The 21,133-nt window shown below is 40.9% G+C and overlaps 1 protein-coding gene across 1 annotated transcript in view; it reads left to right on the forward strand.

The window, feature by feature from the left end:
* Positions 1 to 10,539: 10,539 nt before the first annotated feature.
* LOC111645479 (uncharacterized) overlaps positions 10,540 to 21,133 on the forward strand; it is a 13,676-nt gene continuing 3,082 nt past the window's right edge. Inside the window, exons 1-3 of the mRNA XM_023394707.2 lie at positions 10,540 to 14,615; positions 17,463 to 17,586; positions 19,162 to 20,061. Coding sequence (XP_023250475.2) covers positions 11,186 to 14,615; positions 17,463 to 17,586; positions 19,162 to 20,061 — 4,454 coding nt within the window. The 5' untranslated portion in view covers positions 10,540 to 11,185. The remainder of the gene's footprint in view (positions 14,616 to 17,462; positions 17,587 to 19,161; positions 20,062 to 21,133) is intronic.

Genomic DNA, 21,133 nt, shown 5'->3' on the forward strand with positions numbered 1-21,133 from the left:
CAGAGAAATGGTCATCTAGGCTGCCTCATACAGTCACAGTCACTCAGATTACTCTCTTATATCACTCTTTACAACTGTGGTGAGCAGAAAAGCATCTCAGACTGCACAGCATGTCTGACTGTGAGGCGGAGGGACTACAGCAGCAGAAGACCATGTCTTTTGAATCTTGATGAATGTAGTGCTGAGGCAGCAGATGGTAGGGTCAGAGTTTGGCTTGAACAGCATGAATCCATGGACCTAGCCTGCTTTGTATCAACACTCCAGCCTGGTGGTGGTGGTGGTGTGACGCTGTGGGGAATGTTTCCTTCTAAATAGCAATCAAACATCATTTGAATGCCACAGTCTCTCTGAGTATTGTTGCTGACCATGTTCATCCCTTCATTCCAACAGTTCACCACCTTCTAATAGCTCCTTCCAGCAGGATCATGCTCCATGTCACAAACTGGTTTCATCAACATGACAGTGAGTTCAGCCAACTTCAGTGACCCCCCCTCCCCAGTCTCCAGACCTGGATCCAGTAGAACACCTTTGGGGTGTGGTAGAACAGGAGATTGGCAGCTTGAGTGAAATGATGTGATGCAGTCATGTCAACACGGAGCGGAGTCTCAAAAGGAATATTTCCAATATCTTGTTCCGCAGAATGCGTTCTATTGTCTACACATCCAGCATATGAGGAAACTACTGCGATGACGATATGACTTGCGATAAATAAACAAATATTGATGTGTGTATATACAGTTCCCATGTCTTCCTCCACCATTGTGCTAGCAAACCTCACAGTCACCATGACCCCTGTACGCAGGTTCCAGCTGACAAGTCACATGTTCACTGAGTGTGAATGCAGGTTTTCTCTAAGTCTCAGGAGGCTGATGTTGAGGTTGTAGAGGTGAGACAGTGAATTTTCTCATTGGGTGTAGCTATATAATGTTACATTTATCTTATCTTATCAATAAAGTACATCCTCTTTATTGATCTTTAAAAAATTTCAAACAAGATCAGAATAAAAAACATGAGTTTAAGAGCGGCAACAATGTCTACAGCAGAAAACTCACTGTGTATAAACTTAATAATGTCTCTATGGAAACAATAAATAATATTCCTGACATGAAAACACTGAGTGAAGCTGAATTAGGAACACGGACCAGTTTTTTTGATTCAACAAGTTTCTCTCAGTCTTTTGCGATGTATTTATCACACATGTTCATTTTGTGATGATGATGAAAATACAGTTTATCTCAGCACTACTAGGCACTATCTTTAACTGCTGATTGGTGTTGGGCATGTGGCGTACTATCCACTACATAGGACAAAATTACAAGACTTGATCAGCCATTTCAGCAGGTTTTTGATCCATACCAGTCACTGCAAAGAAGCAACTTAGAAGACTAGTGCTAAAAATCTATCAGTGGTCCCATTGCGGTTGCCATTATGGTACACACTGTATGTATAATGTTAAATAATTTACCAGACATTTCTGTTGCTTCTCCTCTCGACTTGGCAACTGTTACTGTGAAAATGTGATTTGTGGTATTTGTGTCAGTTTGAGGCCACCATATGCCATGGCAGAAGTCTACTGTGAATACCAGTAACCAGTACTTTATCTGTTATCTTTCTAGCTTTCTGAACACAGACACTCTTCTCTGTTTTAGCTGAAATAGACAGTGAACATTTGGTTTTGATGATTCATTTGTTTACCAGGAGCTGGGTGTGGGATTTGACAGTCTTTCAATATTTCTTACTGATTACCATAAATGGGGAGTGATGAATGAGTGAGAGGAGCAGTTATCTGAGGCTTGTTCCTGATGGACATGACTGATAGACGAGGCTGCATATTATTACAGTAATATTTAACATACTGCACATAACTGAACATACATTTTTGAAACACTAACATACATGATGAAATGCTTTATATTCATAACACAACTGAAACCCTATTACACAGACCACTGAAAACCGATTTTATCAGCCGCTATTGGCCTATCACAGATATATCGGTATCGGCGCATATGTTCTCTGATAATATATGCTGATATGAATACTTTTATTAATAAGCAATAATGCAGTGGAAATGCTCAGTATGTATATTTGATCCATTGTTTTCATTAAAGTTAAATATATATATATAAACATATTTGTTCTTATGTTTTTTATTCATAGTTATTTATTTATAGTTATTTTAGTCAATGAAAGTCCCAGTGAAGTCCCAGTGTCATTTTGGACAATAAAGTTTATTGTTAAACAGTAAAATATCCTGCTTTCATTACATATCTTTTTCACAAGTTTTTATATATATTGGAATTTTCTATTTTCTATCTACATACACTGAGAACAGGGAGGTGCTGAGATTACAATTTACACAGAGAAAGTAAAATTAATATTTAGCATGTCAATTCAAGAGAGACTGTGAAAGTTAACAAAGCTGTCCGTGTAAATAAAACGTATCATTGTAGCATCAGTCACAAGCCATTAAAGAAGGTCATTGTAAGGACATGCAGAGTTACAATTGACACTTTGTTACTATCAAATTGATAGGAAACAGAGACAAAGGACCCCTCTTCCACAAACAGACCATGGTTTTAGCATGTCAGAGAGACACAGAACCAGACCAAAGGTCAAAGGGTCAGCTCCAGAGGATCAACCAATGGACACCAGACAACTGGAGAATATAGGCAAAATCTCCAGTTTGTAACAATAAGACTCTGTCTAATGATATCTGACTGTTTCTTGTATAAGACAAGTAACAACAAAAGGACTGATTAACACTAAGGTGTGAATCCTGGCCTGTCTGTGCCATGCATGAACACACACACACACACATGCACACACACACCAACCTCCCTTCCTCTGTCCCTCTCTAGATAAGAGTCATAAACTACAACCCACATTCCAGTCCTGGGTAGTGACCAGCAGAACACTCTTCACAAACACAGATCAAAGGATGAATGTAAAATTAAATATCTAACTGTTCTGTAACTCATGAGATGTTCCTATGCAATAGTTTAACCCCAAACTTCTATCCCACAGAATGTTTGAAATGTAACATGTAGATTTTAAGACAATGTCCTTCATGTGACCATACTGTCAGTGTGGAAGATGGATGTGCGAGTCAGACTTGAGTGGACTGAAATACTTGAAATTGTCAGTTGAACCAACTTCAGTTTAGATGAATGTGTTGAATAGATGAATAGATAAATATTTGCAGGACACACATGTGGAGTGACCTTTTCTTTAAGGAGGTAGTTGGGGTAAATGGTTAGGTGTACAAAGAGCCAACATTGAGAGCTGAGACTGTTCTTCCCACCAAGCGTCAACCTTATTTTTTTATCAATTACCACAATCCCTTTCCCTAACCTTAACCATGTACTTTAAATGCAGTCTCTAATTTCTGCCTCTGGGGGTCTCTCAATCAAAACAACAATAAAAAACGGCATTGGGTGACATCATGAAGTAACGTGCGATGATGGGAGTTGTTGTCTTCACCACTATTACCATAAGCTCCTCCCGGTTTGGATTTCTTCAGTGTCAGTGGTTTGGGAAATCAAACAGACCTGGTGATTCTTACCGTTAAAAACACTGAATAAAGCAGTTTGACATTTAAAGTCAGAGTTTGAGCGACGCTGTACGGAGGACAGAGACTCAGGGAAGAGTTGGAGCTGAGATTAATGCTAACTTTTGTTTTGATTGTTTATCTGATAACAAGGTTTTTTGATGGATCTGAATTGTCCACAGAGGTGTCCTTTTGTCCATAACTAACAGACCAGGGGCTTAAAACTGTGAGAAACACAGAATAAAGCAGTTTGACGTTAAAAAACAGTGATTCACCAACTGCTGTTCGGTGGACACAGGATGTCTCAGTTCCCTGATAACTTAAGATCCGGATGTCTAATGACTAAAATCCTTCATCCAAAATACATAGGTGTAAAAAATGTATCTTAAAAATGTGGCTTAAAACTGGATAAAAGTCAACGTTGAGCTTCTGTTAGACAAACACGCTGACACATGATCATACCAGAACAAAAGAAACTGACTGTTACCATGATTAAAATCACAGGTTTCTCTGGTTTGAAAATTGATGGAAATATTTGGGAGAATGTAAGAACACAACAACAACAACATATAGAACATAGGTCTAGTTGTCTTTAGATTTTAATGTGAACAAGTTACATATTCAACTTTAAGTTGGCTAAACTTGAGTAAACTTTAAGCATAGATCAGGAATAATGTCTAACAGGATCAGAGCAAGGCCTTTAGATTATCCAGGAATAGAAAGGATGTAGCTGCAGCTCAGCATCAAATTCCTCTTATACCACTGTAAACTCCTCACCCTGCCCCACAGAGTGAGGCCAACCAGTCTGTAGATAAACTGCATGTCCGCTGCTTGTATCTTTGGATGTATGGCCTCAAAGCTCAGGGCCTTAGATTGAGGTCAAACTTTCACCCTCATTAGCAAATAACACTTCAGGAAACAAAACAGAAACATAAACATAAAGTTCAAACTTAATTACTGCCAGGCTTCATGCTCTCACAGCTGTTGGTCTTATCAAACACAACATGATCAGCTGTCTAGTGTGGACACACCAGGCTGTGCAGTCTGAAAGAAAAATGCAGCTATCGATATTCAGGCAAATTCTTCCCTTTTTTCAGACATGCTGTTGACTGAGATCTTTCTCCCCGTCTCTGCTTGCCTCTCTCTGTCTGCTGTCACACACACATTCACAGAGTCAACACCACTTGAGCTCACATCACGAACAAGCATAATAAAGGGGAGTGAGAGTCTTTTTCTTTTTCTCTGTCAGTCACCCAAGACATGAAAAGGACTGGCCCCATTTTAACAAGACTGTGGTGAACGGCAAAGCTTGAAATTGAAATTTAAGATATTAAATACAACACATACATACAATCTTCATGATATTTCCCTGTGTTTATATCAATATCACTTATTTTAAAGCATATTGACTAGGCTGTGTTACTGTACAGTGAACCACTTATATAACCAAATGTGTGCTAACTACCTTAGCAATCCTGCTTTTTAGTTGGCTAAAATATTAGTCTGTTGTCTTATAGTTTTTTTTTGTCCCCTTCAGATTTAATCCAAATTGGCCTGAAAAAGGAGTCAAATCCTGGCTGTCAGCTGTATATACACCATCATCTTAACAATCATCATCTTTCATGATTATCATTTAGGACTGCTGGAAGGCTTTTTAGTCCTGTTGTTATCTTTATGTCTGTTTCTATCTGTAATTAGCTAGTTAAGAGAATTCAGTGACATTTTATGGAAGATAGGCCATGGGCCACGGTGAAAGGATTCATTTTTGGTGCAAACTCCTCACCCATTTCCATTAAAACACATTTCTTTAGTTTTTTTGTTTATATAACATTTTACAAAACCCCTCCACTTACAAATTCATTCCAGGTGTCCCCTAATTGGAACATTACATATTTGGATGATCCTGTTTGTTTTTTTTGACAGTCCACATGATTGCCAATTCTTGGAGGCATGTTCTATTTGAAATTAACTCTTTTATTATTTTTCATAATTGCAGAATACGAAAACACAACTGTCTCTAACTAGCATTAAACAGAGGAGAAAGTAAAAACAAGCAACAAAGAGAAAAAGATAGAATAGAATGTCCAATAAACCTGAAAGGAACTCTTGAACATATTGTGTAATTGTACCCAAATTTAAACACATGAACCAACCTCAACCCTTCGAATAAATAAAAAAGTAATCAAAATGTGCCTCCAGGAGGTGTAACAGCAATATTATCAATGTCAATGGTGGTTGTGATACTGATTCATTAGAAATTACGTTCATTTCATGCATTTCATGCAAGGCCCTAATATTTCTCATAGTCACCATAAGATAATCAGCATGACTGTCTGTCTCATTGTATATTTTGAACAAAGCAAACATATTGGCCAATATTACACATCACAGATATATTGGTACCAGAGTATATGTCAGTTGACTGTTAAACGGCAGAAAAACTGCCACTTAGTGGCTCTTCTGTAGTTTTCGGTCATATCACACCATCATCCCAGGCAGATGGAGTGTGCCCAGTTGTCATGGAAATGTAGATGTTCAGCAGCATGATTGTACATGTGATGTTGCTCAGGTCAAGAATGAATTCAATCTCAACTATACTTGAGGATATTTACATACAATGTTTAAAGGATCCTCCTGATAAATATTTGTTTAAATCATGTTCATGTAAAAAACATGTCTGACATAAAAACTGTTATAAAAATGTTCATGTTTGTATCAGCCTGATAAATCCAGTTTTGCTAGAGCTTTATTTTTGATGCAAATTCTAATATTAAGATAAATATTACCAGATTAAAATAATATGGAATATTGTGCAGCCTTTGCTGCAGTGTTTTTTCACTGTATTTCAAATCCCTTGAGACTACATGTCAGTCAAACCATGTGGGCAGCACTGTGCCATTTTCATACTTACATACTAGACTGTTTTCCCATTTTTTCTTTGTTGAAGTTTATGGTTCTGTAGGTAGAACTACTCTGTCCTTCTTCCTTTTCTGCTCATTCAACACATAATGAAAAGAAAACTGCGTGAACAGTGTCTGTGAGTGTTTGGAACAGCAGATATAAAAGCTGTCATATCATTCAGATATAAAGGAACACAAAAACTAAATGTACATAATGATGCTACTGTCCATTAGTTTAACATCTCCTAATGATAAAAAATAGATCCTGTTTTTCCAAAAAGCTGTATGTGGTCGAATGATGGTGCTGATGACGATCCTTTTAAATTGCACTGTACAGTATACGAGTATCCATTGTTGCTTTTTCTTTCTCCGTTTCGCTCACTCTCCCTGCCGCCTCCACAGAGATGCGCGTTGCATTAACGCTGAGGTGAAGAGTGGGAGGTAGAGGGCAAACTGAGAGGGCTACAAGAGGGATGGAGAGAGCTGGAGAAGAAATATAGTGTACGTGTGGGAGAATGAAACATGGATAGATGGATGGATGGATGGATAGATATATATTTAGATAGATAGATAGATAGATAGATAGATAGATAGATAGATAGATAGATAGATAGATAGATAGATAGATGATAGATAGATAGATAGATCTGTCTCTCTTTCATACTTCTCTTTCGTTACCTCATTTCTAAAATGTCTGATGGTGATGATTTCCCTTGGGTAACCCACTCAGGTCAACTAAATCTAGATGGGATTGAGAGACGGGGGAGAGAAAGATACAAAGACAGCAACACAGAGAGATGACGGGTGAGAGATAAGAATGAGAGATGAGCTGGAGAAAGAAAGAAAAGAGAGGCAGATGGAGAGGAGAGGAGAAGTTGGTCTCTTTGCAGCTCCAAAGCTCTTAAAGCCCTGAAGCTGTGTAGAGTGTAAATGGGAGGGAGAAAGAGAGATAGAGGAAGAGAAGGAGAGACCGAGAGGTAGAGGGAGGCTATATCGAGGAGAAGAAAGGCCAGAAGGGAGAGAGAGTGAAAGGGAGAGGAGGGGGGGGGGGTTGCGTTGGTGTGCTGGTTGGCAGAGAGAGCGCTTGTCAAAAAAACCTTCCTCTGACAGAAGGCATGATTCACAGCAGAGAGAGAGAGAGAGAGAGAGAGAGAGAGAGAGAGAGAGGGAGAGAGAGAGGGAGAGAGAGGGAGACAAGCGACAGAAAAAGAGAAAAACGGCAGAGATAAAGAGAGAGAGACAGAGAGAAACGACAGGGGCAGAGATGCCGGTAAGAAAAAATAAATGAGGATGCTGATTTGAGGCAGGATGACAACACATTACCGGGATGGGACTGAGTTCGATGGACTGGATTGACTGATGCCTTTTAATGACTGTGACCATGTTGATAAGGTTTTGGCTTTTCTATTGATCGGGGTAAAATAGAGCAGGTGGCAGCAGCAGTGATGAAAGGCAGGGTGGGGGTGGTGGTGGTGGTGGTGGTGGTGGTGGGGTAGTGGTGGGATGCTTAAGAATGAAGGCATACTGAAAAGACAGAGAAAGAGATAGACTACGAATGATTCTCAACTATCAATAGAGTCCTTTGATGGAGCTTAACTAATTTGTGCAGAAGGCATCACTAATACATGCAATTTAGACAGTTCTGACTCTTTTATCTTACAGAGATGGATATTAGCAGGGATACTTCAGGACTAATGTGGAAAGATGTCTAAAGATGTTTTTCAGTATGTGACTATCTGGTGTTTTCTTTATGTGGCAAAAAAATGTACTAAATCAAAAGTTTTTTGAATCAGTCAGTGATTTTTAATACTTGCCCCCCCCCCCCTGAACTGGCTCAAGTGTGATGAAATTAGTCAGTGTTGTGCTGAGGTTACCACACAGTATGTGGGGTGGGTGCTACATTTCAGTGGTCAAAATTTGTTTTAAATGCCTTTTCTTGTGCTGTCAGTGACTTTCTGTGAGATGTTTTGAGCTAATCATCATATAAGAGTTGGCTAGTTGCTGTAGTTGAACCAGTTTGCTACATTCAACATCAAACCAAATTTTCACAATGTCATACTAGGACATGTTGAAACATTCAGCTTCAGATTTCCCATATTGATGTAGGGAACAGCTTTGAAGAAATATTGACGTCATCTTGACTTTATTTTTGGCACCAAGTTTGCATGGTGCTTTAAGGCTGCTTGGTGCAGGCTGTCGCAATAACATCGCGCCAACTTCAAAATGTTTGCCGAGTTGTTTGAGGATTTTATCTTTTGTTGTGTTGGCTGTGAAGACTTTTTCACCCTTTTGGTTGTGAGAGCTGCTGGTATTTTTTATGTCCAAGGACATATAACTTATATGAAACTGACCACAGAGATTAGCCACATAGGACTTCAGTATTTATCTTAGGGTTTAGCCCGGTAACATATACTAATATCATGAAGAACATCTATCGTTCGTTGCTTTTGCTATGAAGTGTTCTCACCCTTAAGGTTGTGAAAACCGTTGTTCCATGTCATAATATATAGCTTCTACAAAATGGCATAGCAATGAAGTTACGATATTTAGCTTAGTCTTCAGCCCAAACTCCTTCAAAATGTACTTAAAGACTTATACAACTGGTAGTTTATCCTGTCCTTTGGAGAAAAACATTTAGGTCTAAAAATATACATTTTGTTTATATCTTTTGCTGTCTTGCCTCAGAAGTGTTTGTCATCTTTATGAAGTGCTAAAGAAAATTAAACTTAAGGGTTAGCCAACTAGGACTACTGTTTCTGACTCAGTGTTCAGGGTTAGGGTCAGGGTGCTTGGAAGAAAAACAGTATTGTGTACAATACATTCGTACTCAGTGTTTTTGAAATGATGGCATCACAACTACATTATAAAAGTGAATACCTGTTGAAAAAAGAAAAATTCTGAAAGACGGTTTAAGCATGCAATGTTGTTTCCATATGGTCCTCTCCTAATCAAAGCAAAGGGCTTCTCTTCTCAGCCTTATCGACAACCCACTGACGGATGGAGGTCCTTGGGTTGGTGTTTCTAGCTGTAATCAGTCGTTGGATTGAAATTAAAGAGGCACTCAGCAATTTTACATTACAGCTTCATTAAGTTGTGGGGGCTCACAAGAGAAAGAATGACTTGACTCGACACTTCAAGTTTGTAGCACAGGCATTCTGTTAAAAATCCCATGGCAAAAAAACATTTAGGTGAGACTGCGTAGGGATGGATTATTAAATGTACAAATTGCTAAACAATACTTGTACATAACCTCTGTCGGGTTTCTCAGTGTTGATAAATGATCTGTCTAGTGTCTAGCATATGAACATTTAGAGTCATCAGTGTTTAAGAAGTAGCATTAATTTAATAGGATTGATCTGAATTTGCAACTTTTCCTCAATTAATCACTTAATGTCTCTAAACGCAAACTCTTCGCTATTGATTATTGATGTGTTTTTAACAACAGCATTTCAGACAGTTATATTAAAGTGTTATTGTAAAATGCAGTTTAAATGCGAAAAAACGCTCTCTCTTCCTTACTTTGCTGTTGAGTGAACGCATTGTTCGGTAGAACTGACTGAAACTGCCATGTAATGCATCCCCTGTTATTTCAGCTTAGGTCATTATTAAATAGTATAAGATTGAGTCAAGCCAAAATGGCCCAAAATATGTACAGATAAAGCCATACCTGATGAAAAGTCTTTCTTTCTTAGACTGTGTTGCGTGTATGAAATTCACAGTTTGCCAGCCTGCTGTTTACTAATCAGTGTACTTGGTTTATTAATCTGTTCCCATTTTTTCATTCAACATTATTTTCTACCACGTGACCTGTGGGGGAGCTACATACTGATGACATCATCAGGGTTATTTTCTCAGTCGTAAGAAAGCTCCATTCAGAGCCACAGAGTACATTATACAACTGTTTTCACAGGCTGAGTAGAACTTCTTGTGACAAGTAAAGAGACATGTTTAAGATTGCTAATCGGAGATCGAAGATCTTAATACTGAATATGCTAATAACAACTCACTTTGATATTTATGGACAGACATTTTCAAACTGTTTTATGTTCAAATCTTTTTTGTTGCTTGCTTTGTTTTCCACAGACAGATGACGGTAATCAACAAACGCAGCCAGAATGAGCGGAGAAACTTTGACTGGATTCAGTCCTCAATCCACTGTCCTCTGTCTTTCTGTTGCTCTGTGTCTGACTGACTAATGCTCAGCTTGATAAAGACGTAACTGGCTCTTAACAGACAGCCTGAAAAATAAACAACAAGAACAAATTCAATGCAGTCATGTCGGGAAAGAGTGGGAAAGAAGATGAGCTAAGAACAGTAACCCTGTGGACATAAAAACTGGACATATTTTGTCTTAACTTTTCATGTGTTTCTCTGGAATCTGGATGGAATTTTTCTTCAAGTAGGACACAATTTCCAAATATAATTTGGACATTATGTTTTTTACATCGTCTTTATGTCATGGAGATTTTGACAAGAAGATTTTCTTATCGCAAAATTTTCCTGACCTCTCATTACAAGAGAAGGAATATACTTCAGTACATTACAGTGAATGTAACGTTTTTCCAATTCATTTATTTTTCCATGGCCCTCTCAAAGCCAGCTGCCATGTGTTCTGAAGGTCACTTTTCAAGCAATTCTTTTCCAATTTAGTGAATTTAACAACTTCACAATTCGCTCTTCAAACTTCACGCGTGCCTCCCATCAACCCCTCCCACCATCAGCCATCCAACCAATCATGGGCAAGCCTCTTAGCCGTCCTGGGTGTTTCAGGAAGAGCTCCTGTTGCCTGGAGAAACATGGACCTGGGGATGGGAGAGTGGGAGGGCGAGATGGGGGAATGGAAGGGGGATACGGAGATGGCTACGTACCCCAGCGATCCATTTATGATACCATGTGCATCAATCAACAGATTGACAGCCATCACCACCACCCTGGATCGATACGGCGAGATGGTGGAGGTGAGGGGAGTTTTAGCTACTCTGCAAGTGGCTCCCTTAGAGTTAGCCGGTCCCCAGCTGACATGTTCGATTCGCAACCCCGCTCTTTAACTCCAAACCCCTCATTTGTGCGACGACTGGATGAAAGAGCCATTTATGATTCATTGAAGCTTGGGGCTCAAGATGCCGATGGTGGTGGCTGCCACTCACCAGGCCATTTCAACCGATCAGTTTCTCCCTCTGTGTCCTCGTTCTCAGCGCCGGGAGTTTCCTCATCCAAGAAACATCACCATCATCACCACCATCACCATGGAGACAGCACAAAGAGCAGAGATGGACGACATTCCTGGAAAGTCTTGACACCTCCAAAACACCTGGAGTGTCTGGAGCTTACTACAACTGAAATGATGGACCGAGGAGGGGGATATCTGAACCCAGGGCACTACCCTCCCCCTGGGGGCCAGTCCTCCTCTCTTACCTCCCCCCTCATTTCCCCTTTCTCCGGCTCACCTCTTTCTTCAGGTTACCATACTCCAGTCTTTTTTTCTCCTGCTAAACCTCGCCCCAGTCAGACTCAGAGTTTGCGCTGTTCCCCTCCTCATGTAATTCAGCCTAGGCATTATTCCCAAACCCAGAGTCTGAGGTTGTCACCACCCCAAGAGCTTAGAAGATCACCCTACCGTGCCCAGCTGGTCCAACTGTCTGCTCATGACCTTGAGCAGGACCTGAGGGATCGAGGAGGAGGATGGGGCCGCAGTGAGCGAGAAAGGGAGTGGGAGAGGGAGAGAGAAAGGGAGATGGAGCGAGGGTGGGCCCAGCGAGAGTGGGAAAGAGAGAGAGAGAGGGGGAGGTTGGAGAGAGAAAGGGCAAGAGAAAGAGAGAGGAGGGATACATCAACTTTTGGAACCTTTGGCTATGGTCGACCAGTTCCTCTGCATTCAGAGAGAGACTCTGTGTTTTTAGAACCCGAACAAGTTTTAGACACAACACCCCTGTTGCTCCCCCAGCCCTCACCTTCACCCTCCCCCAGTGCTGCCCCAAGAATGGGCACTGGTGCTGTGGGTAGGAATAGAGCTGGGTCAAAGGTGGGCCCCGAAAGTGGAGGTGGGGGAATGGTTTCAAAGTTTGACAATGGGAGTGTCGGTTTGGTGTTAGTTGACAGCAAATCTGGGTGTGGGCCAAGGTTAGTAAGTGAAGTTTGTGTTGCAAACATGTCAGAGGCTGAAATCAGGGCTGGAATACAAGAACACCACAGAACTGAAAGTTGGAACAAATATGACAAAGGATCCAGGGCTATCATTAAAAATGGGTCTGAAACAAGAATGGGCTCGCAGGTGAAAACAAGACCAGGGGGACGGGATTTGGAAGGAAAAGTGCAATCTGGGGTGGAGATAGAAAATATGGCTCCAGCTGTGAAGGACGGACATAGGGGAGGGACAAGGAGTGGAGAAAAAACTGGAAGGGGTGTGGCTAAACCAGAACCTATTGCTGAGGTGATACATTCAACTGTGATTGAGATTGAGGACAGGGTTGGGCCTAGAGATAAAGTTGAAATTAGAGATGGATCTGATCCAGGAATGAAGCCAGAGCTTAAGGCAGGGATTGAGGCTAAAGCTAGTTCAAAGCAGATGGAGAACAGGACTGGAACAGAAGCTGGAGTTGTAGCTGAAGTTAATAATGAGGCTGGTTCAGCAGCAGAGTCCAGAGTAGAATCTAAAGTTGAGACAGAAATTAACATTGCTTTTACATCTGAGCCTGAGGCAGCACTGGAAGCTAAGGTTGAAAATGAGACCATAACTCAGAGTAACAGTGAAATTGGGGTTGTCAGGGAAGCCCAGAATAGCACCAAGACTACAGATAAAGCTCAGAGTTTTGGACATAAAGCAGAAATAGACCCTGCAGATCAGGCTGAGAAAATGCCTTTGGACATTGATAGGATTGAATCTAGCCATATAGAGAAAGGTTCCAGATCCAAGAAGTCCAAATCATCCAAGGCCAGCTCCAGGACTCGACCTGGCACGGCCACAGGGCTGCGACCAGGCGTGGCCAGCCCACAGTTAAGCAGAGCGCTTGGAGACCTTGAGTCACCAGGCCCCTCTGAAGGCATTGAGTCCACCTGGCCTCGCCGAATCATTGTCAGAAAGAGGACAGTTCGGCAGGGAGGGGCACTTCACAACCTCCCTATTCTACCCCCACTCCCTTCTGTCCTCTCAGCATTGGAGAAGAGGCGCCCACATGCACACCTCCACCCCCGGCCAGGCCACTTCTCTGACAAACCGCCAACAGGCATTATTAATGCTACGAGTATGGTGGGACGATGCTCACTTAAAGAGCCCTCCAATCCAGAAACAGCACAGGTGGCCAGTTTAGTGGGCAGGGCTTCCTTGAAAGAGCAGAACTTGGAGCACTGGAGGGTCTGCAGAGAGCAGGAGGAACCCAGGAGTTCCCAGAGCAAGGAGAAACAAGGAGAGCAGAGTAAGGAGAAGACTGAAAGGGAGGAGCAGAACGGTAAGAAAGAGAAGAGAGAGAAGGAAAGGAGAGACGACAAAGACAAAAAGGATGAAAAAGTGGGTAAGGAGAAAGAGCAGGTTGCTGTCAGTGAGGGGCTGTTAGAAGAAACCAAACAAGAGACGAGACGGGTTGAACAAAAAGTCCAAGTAAATATAAACAAAGCTAAGGAAGTGAAAAAGGAGAAAGATTTAGAAATAATATCTGAAAAGTTGGAGGGTAGAGGTATGAGGATTAAGGACAGAATACAAGAGCAGCATGAACAAGAGTTGGAGGTAGTGGTAACTAAATTACAGAAAGAAGAAGGTGAAGTAGAGGGAGGGGTAGGAGGGACACTAGAGGAAGAGGGGATGGAGAGTTGGGATGCTGTCCTTGAGATGGTCAACACATTGTGGGATGATGGTTGGGACAAAGGTGGAGCGGGAGGAGGATGTGATACTGATTCCTTCTCAGGCTCCCTGCAGCGTTGGCCTCTCCTCCGGCCCCCGGTTGGCTTTGGGGGATCCCACCCTCCCTCCTCGGCAGCCTCGGAGCTCAGCCTTACAGAGTTAGAAAGGAGAGCTAGGGAGCTGGACTCTGACCTGGAGCACTTAGACCTGTCTCAGCCTCATAGGGATAACCAGGATTTATACCAAACACTGCTGGAGCCACAGAGGGAACGAGCTGACATGTATCAAACTCATCCAGGGCCACAGAGAGAGAAAGCTGCTCTCTTGACAGGTAGATATTTATTTGATTTTCTGTATGTCTGTTTTCATTCTTCCCATGTTTTTTCATTCATGTGCCTGCAATGATATACTGGATTTGGAAAGTTCCATAACTATTATGTTAAAGGGGAACTCTATTGATTTTACTCAAAAAAAAAAAAGGTCAGTTTATTTGTCATGGAGAAAATCTCTGTAATATCTGTGGCTCTGAAGGAGGTTAGTCATGTTTGAAAAAACATTGTGTGATGTCATTGGGGTTGTTGTGGCTTTTGCATGGAGACTTCAAATTTATAACAGAAAGCTTGGCTTAGCATGGGGTACCATGGAAGGATGGCTGAGAAAAGATGCTATTGTAGGATCCAGGGTTTTTAGAGCTTCACCCATACTAGGGGCTAAAGTTTTATCTTGGCCTCTGCTGCTTTGACCCATAGACTGTAAATAAAGATGGATGTAGCCTCCGTGATGTCACCCATAGCTTTCTGAAGAGTGGTTTTGAAGCTTAGTCAACTGTTCAACCGTTGCCATCTTGCGAGTTCTTTCATCAAAATTCATCCCCCATACAGTTGTCATGAAGGATGAGATAAGCTATAAAGTGTTTTAAAACAGTTTTTTGTACCAGGCTGTAAACATGTTTATTTGTTTTAAAGTTGGACATTTTAACATGGCAGTCTATGGGGATTCAAAGAAATGCAGTTTTTGTAATCTACAATTTGTAACATATTAGCAACTAACCAAATCATCAAAACCCATTTGGCACACAGTAGTCCACTTTACTTGATTGGTAATCTAGCCTTGCCCACAAAATTTATGCACACTGTCGTTACACACTGTCATCTACACAAAGTTGACAAATATCAACCATCACATCATCATATTCACAGACCTATTCTTTTTTATGTCTCTAGTATATAGATAATTAAGAAATATTAGCATTTATATTTTAAGCGGCATGGATGAAAATTAATCTATGGCAAATTACTGATATTTATAGATAAAGTAAAATGAAAAGTGAGAACTTGAGCTACAAAAATTTTAGACAATGTAATAATAAGTGTTTTGTATTTATGTGTCATTTTGAGCAATTAACATGTCTTCTTCTTTTAAAACTTTTCTTCAGAAAAAAAGCAGTAATATTATAGTGTATACACTGAATAGTTTCCTGAATTCAGCAGTTGCTTGTTTGTGACTGTCAAGAGTTTGGCTGGGATGTTGACTGTGAATTATTTCATTTCCATGGACCAAAATAAAACGTGGTGAATCAGTGCCAGCAAAGTGCAACTGTTCATTGAACTGAACTGATTAATCAGTTGCCATACACAGACATGGTTTCCCAGTATTTTCTCCTCATTAATATCAGGACAGTCCTTTAATATGACTTGAGAAAGGAGTAGTGAGGCAGGTAAATGAGAACCTCTGACAGGATCACAGAAACCTGAATCTCTGCAACTTTATAAATACAGTATAGCACTCTATTACCGTTTTGTCCATTAAAAAAATAATTTAGTGAGAACAAGTCATTCCCCAGGTGAGCAAGACTTCAGAACATGTCAAACCTCAGTGCATTATTTCTTACCAATGCAATCCAGTTTTGTCTTGCATTTCTAAATATAATTTTAGATTTCAGTGTTCTCGTCTCCATGGACACACAGGTCAATCTCACTATGCATATAATTCTATACAGAGACCATAATGGGAAAATTCTAAAGTCTAATATAGCCACAATATCAATAAAACATAAAATACATAATATTATATGGGTATATGAAATCCTTTTCAATAACACAATGGCTTTCTCAGATAGGTCATTGATCATGTCAGCAAGATTCTTTTCAGTAATTGGGCCCAGATCAAGACTTAGACCAATTTTAATGCTGAAATAATTGGTAACATGCTTACAGCTGAAATACTCAACTGAGATCTACCTGTAAGACGTCTTTGCCAAGGTTGTACCAAGTACCAAGCTTGAATCCCTTGAATTGGTTGTAGTGTGATGGCGACGTTTAGGTACTAATTGCTAACAAATACTATTAAATACTAATACTACTAAAACTAATAAAAGTAAAAATAACACAGTTCAGTCATCCAGATGTAGTGGCATGGATTGTTATGTGAATGTACAATATGTATGTTGAAGTTTAGCATTTAGACTCTGACTTCATAACTCCCCTCAGAGAAATACAGGGCTCAGCACAGCAGGGAATTGGGAGGGGAGTGACCAAGCGTTTAGGAGAACCTATGGTGGCCTTAAGGTAATGTAAAAATTAGAAATGCCCTCTCGAGAGCCAGTGTTTAGTTTGTCTGATCTGGGCTACTGTAGAAAACATAGTGTGTAACGTGGCAAGGCCCGTGGAAGAGGACCCACTCTGTATTTAGATATGAATGGCTCATTCTAACCTAGGGATAACACAATGATTCTTAGTTTCATGTGAATTTACACCAATGAAAACCTTTATGAACATTATATTCCATTTCTGCGAGTAGATCCCCTAAATCTTACACACTGGTCCTTTAAAGAGAAATTTGGATTAGGGCTTGTTTGCATGATTGTCATGTGTCTGAGGCATGGTGGGTGATGTTTGCTCATCCTATCTCAGCTCTATCCGTAGTCCACCATATTACCTAAATGTGATTTGTTGGCTCCAGTACTGTACTGACAAAATTATCCTCTCAGAAACCTATACATGTGGCACTTTTCAAATCCTGAAGAAATGAAAGAATGAATAAATATTGCAACAGCGACCAGAACATGGCGAATATTGACCGACTGGCTCTGATTAAATATCCAAAGGCTTGGCCAGGAGGAGGATGAATGGTGGAATGTACTGCTTATATCTCCTGTTCTTCTTGTTAAATTTTCCAGGAGTGGGGAGCAGATCCCAGGTCAGTTTGGAGCTTAGTGCTATGGCCTCACCAGCTACAGACACAGACAGACCTCCTGTTGACTGGTCAAACAAATCTGCTGTGACTTCCACTGTTGGCACAAGGTAACTCAACGAACATGGTTATTGCAGGCACTCTCTCCTCCAGATGTTGACATACATGTATACAAGGCGAGAACAAATCCAGGTTTGAAGATATACTGAAGATCTGATCAAAGTCAAGGCCATAATGTTGTATTATATTTTGGTATTTGCTGTTTTTTGGGATTAGGTTCGTGAACGTATGACTTTTGTAGGGATATTTGGATATTTTAAATTCATTTTCTGGGCGCCACAATCACCACATCGATGTTAAGCATGGCAAATGTAACACAGTTACATAGTGGTATAGTAATATAGTTCAAAATTGATTGTGTTTGGATTCTATTTGTAAATAACCACTAAATGCAAATTTAATACATAAAACTTCTTGAGGTTGAGCAGTGAATGATATTAACAAACAAAATGGCAGTGGCAACTTCAGCATTGAGTGCTATTTCTTTAGTTTAGTACTGCTGACTTCCAATTGCAACAATTCAAGCAATTTGTTTATTAAGTGATATGTGTGTACATGTGAGTTATTTGTTCAGAGATTCGACAGCACATTCACACATTTGTTGCATTTGTCTACCAAATACATTGCGTTGCCATTTCATTGCTTTTCGCTTGTCATTATTATGAACACCTCATACTGGTAGAACAGCAGGAGTGTCTACCCATAGTTTAGGATGAGAAAAGGCACATCAGTACAAGCAAGCAGTACAGTGTTGATGAGCTGCTAGAGAAAGGAAACAAGAACTGAAGTTGTTTTGTTTTGTTTTTTTTTTTAAATCGGTAGTGACACGGATTTAGCACTAAGAAAGGCTGGCTTTCAGTGTAATTCCAATACACTAGACCAATAAGTGGTTCTTATGAAAGCCCCAAACTGCTATTGGTGTACAGCAGTATGTGTACCAAAGTCCATGTGGTCAAATATGGACTGTGATGCCTGTACAGTAACGGCTGGTTTTTGAATGTGGACCATCTGGTCTTGACAGGCTGAAGTGGTGCTGTACAACATTTGCTTTTACTAGCAGGGCATAGAGTGCAGTAAGCTTAATATCTTTTTAACTTATTATTTTTCAAACTCTCATTAAATTTACTTTTGTATGTTTTTCTTTATTTTTACAGTATTTAACACTGGACAGTTATAATTTTGCTGGATAATATTTTTAGTCTGGACCATTATATAACTAAGGGCTATTATAAAAATGATTAGTAGGTGAATACAGGTGTTGTGTGCATATTACACAGCACATCACATGTCAAAATGAATTGTAGTTCATTTGGTCTCACACAAATAAAGTAGGTGTGCAAGCAAAACTATCAAAGTGCCTTTTCCTTAATCTGGCTTTAGTAGATCATCATAACAATCTACTGACCATTAATATGACCATTGTACCTGACTAATAAGTGAAGACATCAGCCAAACCATGCCATGGCCCCAGCCAAATTAGTGCGCTAATGTATTTATAATGATGTGGTAGGTTGGCAGGTTGTGGTAACCAGTGGTAGACAGAGACCATTAGGAGTCAAAGTCACAATCGCTTAATAGACACATGGGGATGTAGCAGTCATTTGACTGCCTTTTCTTTTTTCTAGCTCTACTAAGGAGGACAGCTCTCCAGACTCCAACTTAACGCTTGAGTCAGACTCCAGTGGCGTCTTCCTCTCATTATCCAATCAGAGCCAGGAGGAAGCTGGCTCTGACAGCGACCAGCCAGTGAGTGGCTCCGACTTAGGCAGCAGCAGCACGTCACTGGAGAAGGACGGGGACGATGGAGGATTAAAAGAATGGGGAAGGGAGGAGAGTGCAGAGCTACAGTGGTGCTACCCGTCCCTCCTTAACACCTCCTTGCATGAAGACATAGAAGGAGATATCGAAAAAGAGCAAGCAAGACATGGAATGATGGGGGATGAAGAGAGAGGGAATGATGAGAATGGAAGGAAAGATGGTAAGATAGGAGTATTTTCAATCATTAGGTCCACACTCAACCATTCAGATATTGAGGACTCCCCGACTCACAACCCTCAAAATGAAGCAAGGAAAAAAGTGACCCTCATGGGAACCGACTCCCCTCTTCCCCTGTCTCCCTCAAAACAAACAGTCAAGCACTTTCTAGATCCTAATCAGAAACCAATCAGAAGCTCAGGACTGGACTGTGGTGACTTAGATCCCTTTGTCCAATCGGATAGCTTTGTTTACCTTGCCGTGTCTGCAAGACCTGCCTCCAGGGGTGAAGTCACCACAGTGACAGAAGTTCCCACCCATGATACAAAACAAGACTTGATGCAAATAAGACTTGATGACACAAGACAACATTTGGATAGCATTAAAACACACTTGGACCAGACAAGTCCAGAACATGATGCCAAGCCATCTCACCTTGCCCTACAAAAACCAGAGGAAGGAGATTTTCTGTGCACGGACAGCTTTGTCTATCTGGCTGCTCCAGCCTGCCTCCTGCTGGGCCCTGCAGGAACCTCACCCTACAGTGGCAGGTATGTGCATCTTTGTGTATTTAGCTGTAGTGCATTTTATTGTTAAAGAAATTTAGCTATAGATCCATCCATCAATTTTCTGCTTCACCTACCCTGTGTCGGGTCATGGAAGCAGTCAGCTAAATAGCCCAAGTGTCTTTGTCCCTTGCCATTTCTTACTGGTCTCCCTGGGGGATACAGAGAAGGTCCTAGCCAAGGTGGGATATGTGATCACTCCAGTATGTCAAGTTCAGTCAAGTTAAATTTTATTTATCCAGCCCAATATCACAAATCTGCTTTAAGGGGCTTAACAATCTGTACAACAATGTCTTCTGGGTCTTTCACGAGGTAACCTTCCGGCTGGGTGTGCCTGCGATACTTTCACAGGGAGGCGTCCAGGAGGCTTCCTAGTCAGATGCCCAAACCACCTCAACTGGCTCCTTTCGACACACTGGAATAGTAGTGCAACTTCTTCAAAGGGACTTAGCTCCTCACTCTAGCTCTTAGGATACCCCCACCAGCCTTTGACAATCTGGTCATTTGCTTTGGTCATTACCCAAAGCTCATAGCCATTTGATAGTATTGGAATATAGACCAGTAAATTGAGTGTCCGCTTCAACCTTAGTTGCCTCTTCATCATAACAGTCAAGTACAGCATCCACATCACTGCCAATGTAATCCATATGTTGTTCTCACATTCCATTTTCCATTCAAGTAATGTCTAGTTGAGGTTCCTGTTCGCAAGGTTTTCAATTCCCACCTCCAGAGGACTTTTTCTGTCATCTCAGGGAAGGATAGGCAAATGGAATCCAAGTAGCCTATGTTCAAAGGCCCCATTGTAGCAGCAGCTGCTTAGAGTGGTGCCCAGAATGTTATTTGTCCCTTATATGGTTGCAATGACCTTGTCAATGGACTATCTTAGGAGGACGTCTATGGATTCTTTTTGAGCTTGTTTGATTCAGCAGACTGGGGAAGCAGCACATACTGTAGGCATCAGGAGGCCAAAGGAGCCCTGGAGAAGGTTCTGTAAGATGTCTCAGGAAAGGGTGAAGGTCGTTGCTCCAGCTGTGTTGTGAGTGGGGGTGGGTGGGAT

Source organism: Seriola lalandi, unplaced genomic scaffold, assembly GCF_002814215.2.
Source record: "Seriola lalandi dorsalis isolate HSWRI2012SDOR001 ecotype SW California unplaced genomic scaffold, Sedor1 jcf7180002054953, whole genome shotgun sequence".
NCBI classification, from domain to species: domain Eukaryota; kingdom Metazoa; phylum Chordata; class Actinopteri; order Carangiformes; family Carangidae; genus Seriola; species Seriola lalandi.